This window comes from Manacus vitellinus, unplaced genomic scaffold, assembly GCF_001715985.3.
Source record: "Manacus vitellinus isolate BGI_N305 unplaced genomic scaffold, ASM171598v3 scaffold_26_pilon, whole genome shotgun sequence".
Lineage (NCBI taxonomy): Eukaryota > Metazoa > Chordata > Aves > Passeriformes > Pipridae > Manacus > Manacus vitellinus.
This window is the reverse complement of record NW_021939960.1, coordinates 6001981-6008368: the sequence shown is the minus strand read 5'-3', so window position 1 is coordinate 6008368 and position 6388 is coordinate 6001981. Positions and strand designations below refer to the sequence as shown.

At 44.8% G+C, this 6388-nt stretch overlaps 1 protein-coding gene across 1 annotated transcript; it reads left to right on the top strand.

The window, feature by feature from the left end:
• The first annotated feature begins 1012 nt into the window (after window positions 1–1012).
• On the top strand, window positions 1013–5677 carry PSMA7 (proteasome subunit alpha 7). The gene is made up of 6 exons (XM_029960315.1): window positions 1013–1289; window positions 2338–2462; window positions 3814–3936; window positions 4346–4465; window positions 4994–5056; window positions 5325–5677. Exons 1-6 carry the CDS (start codon window positions 1028–1030, stop codon window positions 5415–5417), a joined length of 786 nt encoding a protein of 261 aa, XP_029816175.1. The 5' UTR covers window positions 1013–1027; the 3' UTR covers window positions 5418–5677.
• Window positions 5678–6388: the final 711 nt, after the last annotated feature.

Here is a 6388-nt window from a genome sequence, read left to right as displayed (position 1 = left end):
GGCTCTCAGTGACATTCCCTGCGGTCCATCGGGCTGGATACCGCATATGGAGCTGCCTTACAGCCCATCGCTACCTCCTCCGCGGTGTGTGGGGCTCAGGAGCCCTGACAGGCCTCTAGGGATCCTCTCCTGTGTTGATCTGTATGTGGTGAAAATAGTGGTGCTTTGTGCTTGTTCACGATGCAGATTCCCAGTGGATTGGGAAGCGTGTCGGTAAAGGCAAGCAGAAGTACTTTTCTGCCTCGCAGTTTCCACTTGTCCCAAGCTTTTGCTCAGTGGAAGTTTTATTTCATTTGGGGGAGGAGAAAAAAAGTATTAATTTGCAAATGACATTATATTAATAATTTCAATATATTGTAATAATAATCGTATTATTAACAACAAGTCGTAATTGTAACAAGTAATAATTGTATTTTTAATTCTAATAAGTATTAATTTCCAACAGCAAAAAGCAAACGTACCACCTTTGGGATGGGAATTAATCTAAGAAGACTTAGTGCCAAACAGGCTCTTCTTTCCTTTCCCACGAATTAAAAATACTTTAAAAGTGGAGCCGACATCCAGTATAACCCACTTCTGTCTTGTCTCTTGTTGAGCTTAATGTTTTTGGAAACTTCTGTAACATGCTGACAGTAGGGCCATAAGAAAAAATGATTCCTGTAATCTTATGAGAAACAGTGGGAGTGAAAGGTCAGGCGGTTTTCTTCTTCCGTGGTGTTGCAAAAGGTGTATTCAAAGTATAAATTAGGACATTAGGGCAGTTACTGACAGGCAGCTACAGGTGCTATTTCATCTGATGTTCAGTGGTTTGGGCTCTGAGTTGAGCTGTGCCACTGGACTGGTGGGATTTTCCTTGTTGGTCCTGGTACTGTGGCTGTGGAAACACTGATGGTGGAGTTGGGGAGGAGAGTTGGAACATACCTCTTGGGAGTCACAGGGATTTAAATTGGTATAAACTGATGATGAAATTGCACCCTGAAATCCAGTGCAATATTTGTTACATCAGTTCTGCCTCCTGGTTGAGGCAATGAATGGGAAATTAAATCCTGCCTTGGTTACAGTGGGGGATTTGTGTTGGGTATTTACTACTCATTTAGGTAAAGCCTACTGGGATTTCTGGACCTGCTTAACTCCTTTTACTTCTTCTTTTCATGCATTGAAGGTTGGAGTAAGAGGGAAGGATATTGTTGTCCTTGGTGTGGAGAAGAAGTCTGTGGCAAAACTCCAGGATGAAAGAACTGTACGGAAGATCTGTGCTCTGGATGACAATGTCTGCATGGCTTTTGCAGGTAAATGGTCCCTTCAGGGTTTTTGGCACTTATTGGGGCACCTTTGGGTGTGTTTGTGGATTCTGAGAATATAAAATACTGGGCATAACTGGCCAAGGACTGTAAGAAGCAGTTTATTTCCACAGCTCCTAATTATAAAAGTAGCCTGGTGTATGGATAGCGGCTGGCAATTATCTGATGACAGGAAATGCATAAACCAAAGTAAAAGCTCCTCTGTTTTAGTTCAGAAGACTTCTTCTGCATGAACAGCTCTGGATTTGAAGCATAAATATTCTAGTTCCACATGCCTTGAATTCCATTGTTCAAAGCTGAAACAGGAGGTCCGAAAATTTAAAAAAACCCCATAGATTGAGAGAAAATGTGTTTCAGGAGGTTTCTCTTCAAGTAGTTTAGACTCTTTGTGTTAGTAATACTTTTAAGGGGAGATCTGATTTAACTGAGTAAAACAATGGGGTTTAGGTTTATTGTGCAGGAGTGAGAGGCTCAGCTCCTTCCCCTGCCCTGCTGCCTTAGCCAAGGGCTGGGATATATGCAGGGGGGGTGTCACAAACTTAAGTTCTCTAATAAAAACAAGGCTGTAAACTGAAAATGGCAGCATTAGCTAAAAAGTAAAATAAGAAAGAAGTTTCTTTTTAATGTTTTTTCAATGTTAGCTCCTTTTTATCAGCTAACATTGTGCTGCTGTAACCTTGTCAACTAGACAAGATTTGCTGGGCAGATAAAACTGGCTGATGGGGGACTGCCTGAGGAATAAATGTGTGTGAGAATGAGGTTGCTGATTTGCTGGGATATGGAATGCTGTCAGTAATATTCCCATTGGGTCAGAATTATGTGCATCTTCTAACTCAAACGTGGAAGCTGTAAACTGAGTCCTGTAGTTATTTTGGTACATCAGCCACTTTCTGTTGCCTTACAAGTGCTCCTGCCTAGCAAACCTGAGAGCGTGAGCTCTCCTTTGCTGTTTTCACTGACCCCATGGGCCTTGTGGGGCCAGACTGGTTGTGTTATGGGGTTGTTTCATGACTCTGAGGACGTGCTGTCGTTCCAGGGCTGACAGCTGATGCCAGGATAGTCATAAACAGAGCCCGTGTGGAGTGTCAGAGCCACAGGCTCACCGTGGAGGACCCTGTCACCGTGGAGTACATCACACGCTACATTGCCAGCCTCAAACAGGTACTTTGGCCTGCACAGAAGTGCTTAAAAATGTGTCCTGGCCTGTTGTGTTACAGATGTTATGTGTAATTGTGAAGTTAGCTGATGTTATGCATAATATACCACTTGTACGTGTAATGTGTAGTTTATAATGTGTGTAATATCTGACACTTCAGACAAAGTGTGTACAATGTCTGTCCTGGCCTCATTCTACTCACCTGGTAAAAATGAGCACAAAAAACCACATTGTGGATGTGTGTTGGGAATGGGTCTTGTAGCAATAGAAGAGTGCTGTTTGGTTTTGGGGGTTTGTTCGTCCCAAGATAAAGAAATTCATTAGTGGTTGTAAGGAGAGCACAGCTACTTGTATTATGTCATCAGAAACACTCTGCTCATCTCCAGTTCACTCCCAGAACAGTGGGACTGGGTTACTGTCAAACCTGTTCATGGCTCCCTGGAGTTTTTCCTCCTGCTAAGCCATTGCAGGGAGGGGCAAGAGGGGAGCAAATTGGTGCAGTACTTAAATTGTTTTACATTTGATATTCATGAATTTAAAATGAATTGCAGTGTCAAAATATGCCCAGCTGCATTCTGTGAGAAAATGATTTATTTGCCAGTGTATTAAACTGATTTTCAGCCACTAGTGGGGATTAGATAAAATCTAATTTACTTATGCACAGCCATGTGCTGGTACAGTGGTGATGTAATAGTGTGATTCTTGTAATAATCACTGGTCTGCCAGAGCAGGGCACCACTTCCCAAAGTTTCACTTTGTTCCTTTACAGTAAATCTCACATTTGTGTCTTTGTTCTGGCACATCCACCATTTCTCTCAAACTGTTACAAACACACACTTGGCCCAGTTCCTGCTGCCACAGTGCTGCAGGTCAGCCCTCCTGCTCCTGGTGTGTGACGTGGCAGTGACTTTGCTGACAGTGTCACAGGAGTGCTGTGGCACAGGCTCCAGTGTAACCTCCGAACAGCCACGGAGCTGCCCTGCATGGAATTGTTGCAACTTGTTGGTGAAAACTGCCTTTGTGTTCAGGTGTCCTCATCCTTTCTTTTGGCTTCCTAAGCATGCTTGTGTCACAGCAGGACTTGCAGAAGTGGCTCTGGCTGTGTCAGCACCACCCAGCAGCCAGGGAGATGGTTCTGGTAGCTGTCACCAGGGGTAGGAACAGGGGCTGGACAGGAACCACCCCTCACTTGCCCCCCTTAAGGTTCTGTGAGGTAAAGAGTCCTGCCTTTAACAGGGAGATTGGTTAGAGAGCCAGCTAAAAGTATTTCTGGTTGTGACTTCTCCAGTGTCTGCTTTGCACTCTAGAAATGTTTTCAGAACTGCTTCTGAGTGAGTGTCTGTCCTTCCTGCTCAGAGGTACACGCAGAGCAATGGCCGCAGGCCCTTCGGGATCTCTGCCCTCATCGTGGGCTTTGACTTTGATGGGACCCCACGGCTGTACCAGACCGACCCCTCTGGCACATACCATGCTTGGAAGGTGAGTTGGTTCAGTCTCTTGTAGACATGGGATGAAATATTTGTGACTTAATGTTCCCTTTAAAGAGGGACTGGTGTAGAAAGGAGATCTTGCTGGCCAGATGGTACTGGCTCACAGCTGCAAAAACCCTTAATGATCAAATGTACTGCGAGTTGCAGTCTGCAGTTCAGCTTTCCTTGGGAAACCTCTTCCTGCTTCCCAAAAAAAACCCCAAAACCAACCCACCTGTGTGTGACAACTCTCTTTGTGTTTGACATGAGGGAAGCAAGATGTTCAGCCTCCTGAAAAATACACGGTGATCACAAAACGGCTTCAGATTATGTAATTGTACAACTTGTATTTCTTGCTTATACTGTAAATGAAATCTCTAAAATCTCATTCATTGTCTTTTTCCCCTTAATGTTTCCAGGCTAATGCCATTGGCAGAGGAGCCAAATCTGTGCGTGAGTTCCTGGAGAAGAACTACACTGATGAGGCCATTGAAACGGATGATCTGACTATTAAACTTGTCATCAAGGCTCTTCTCGAGGTGAGGCTCCTTCACATCCCTTGTGTGGCTTTTCACTGGGTGTCCAGATTCACTTCTTACATGTGAATATGGGAAAATCTTCGTGGCTGTCCCAGGGAAGTACTGCAAAGGATCTGTGAGAGCTGTTTGCTGTGGGTGTGGAATTAAAGTCAAGGTTCAGAATATCTGGCGTAACAATATCCATAGTTTACACAGAAGAACTTACCAGCAGTTCTGAGGAGGAAAACAGACTTCAATTCTGGGCACCAAAGATGTGTGAAACCACACACTGAATATTATAAGGTATAGAAAATATCCCAGGTCAGGTGGTGGGCTGAGGTGTTCTGGTGTTCTCCAGCCACTGAGGGCACTGGCACCAGTGTGAAGACCCTTGTGTTTTGAGAGTCACACTGCTGCTGGCATCAAGAGCTTAGAGCTAAGGAGTGAAATACTCCCCATCCATCTCTGTTCTCCTTCCAAGGAGACCTGAAAGGGCTTTGTTGGAATGAATTACTGGCCATGCTGCTAATGCCTCCCTGTGCCTCTCAGGTGGTGCAGTCTGGTGGGAAGAACATCGAGCTGGCGGTCATGCGACGGGAGCAGCCGCTGAAGGTAAGGCCTTTGTTTGCTTCTCTCCCTTTGAGCCTGCCTCTGATACTGTCCTTGTTGATCTGCCTTAACTCCCAGCCCTTAATCTCATATTCTGCACTGACAAATACTTCAGTTTATTCTTAGTGGCCAAGGAATGTTGTTGTGTCTGCAGCAGGTACCTGCCTCCGGGTAAACAGTTAACGTTCTTCCCGTCGCAGAACTAGAATCGCTTCCATAAATGCCTCTAAGTTTATTGGTATCTTGAGGGTCACCTGTGTTTCTCTTTTAGATCCTAAACCCTGAAGAAATTGAGAAGTATGTCGCTGAAATTGAAAAGGAAAAGGAAGAAAACGAAAAGAAAAAACAAAAGAAAACATCATGATGAATGAAATGCAACCGCTTAGCTGCTTGTTTTTAATTCGAGTGATGGGTTTTTCTGTATAGACATGTAGGCATTCCACTTACTCATACTGTGCCCTCTTGAGACCTACAATAAACCTACTGATTTTTTTTTAAAGCTGTTATTTAAAAAAAATCTGTCTGTTCCTTGGATTTTAATTACCCAGGATGATTTGCTTGGCTACAGAACAGCAGCATTACAGAACAGAACCCATTAAAGGACAGAGACTTTGCTTGCATGTTTTTCCCTGGACACTTCACTTTGTTTAATGGTTCTTTTCCGCACTGTCTCAGTTCTCAGCGTCTCCCTTTGTGTTTTTTTAAGCAGCTGTCTTGAGGGTTGTGTTATGGCCTTGACAGAACTAATAAGGAGTTAGGGAAGAAAAAGCCCAAATGGCATCAAGGTGAAAGGGCTGAGTCTGGACACAGGCCTTGCAGCAGCCTGTGACAGCAGGTGTGTGTTTTACTGCTGAAGGATGGGACAGAGATGGTGGGGCTCTGTTTTGGGAGTCAGCAGGAGAAGCCACTGCTGCAGGCACATCCCCAGGGCAGAATTGCATGACTTGGTGCTTCCATCGACTGTGCATGGCTGGTGTGGGTCAGAATAAAGCATTGCTGTTGTGATTGCCCACGAGGGGATTCATACACCGGGAACTAAAGAACTACACCCACTGTTACATACAACAGAGCTGAACCATAAAGCTCTACTCCTTTCATTTTTGCCTTCACATACTTCCTCTCTACCCCTTACACCTGGACTTGGTTTTAGCTCTTGTTTCATGATTGTTCCCAGTCCCAGTGGTTGTGTGAGCAGGGCTGCAGGGAGCTGCTGCTGTGCACTGAAACCACATTGCTCTTGAGGCAGGATCTGTTCTGCAGCTCAAGGACTGGAGGAGCCCAAGGCAGCAAACACAAACCTGCAGCAGCACTCACACAATCCCTGGGCTCTCACAC

Coding starts and splice junctions, on each gene's coding strand:
- PSMA7 (XM_029960315.1), top strand. CDS start 1,028: ATGAATGGGAAATTAAATCCTGCCTTGGTTACAGTGGGGGATTTGTGT. Junction 3,937..4,345: donor GCACATACCATGCTTGGAAG/GTGAGTTGGTTC, acceptor TAATGTTTCCAG/GCTAATGCCATTGGCAGAGG. Junction 5,057..5,324: donor GACGGGAGCAGCCGCTGAAG/GTAAGGCCTTTG, acceptor TTTCTCTTTTAG/ATCCTAAACCCTGAAGAAAT.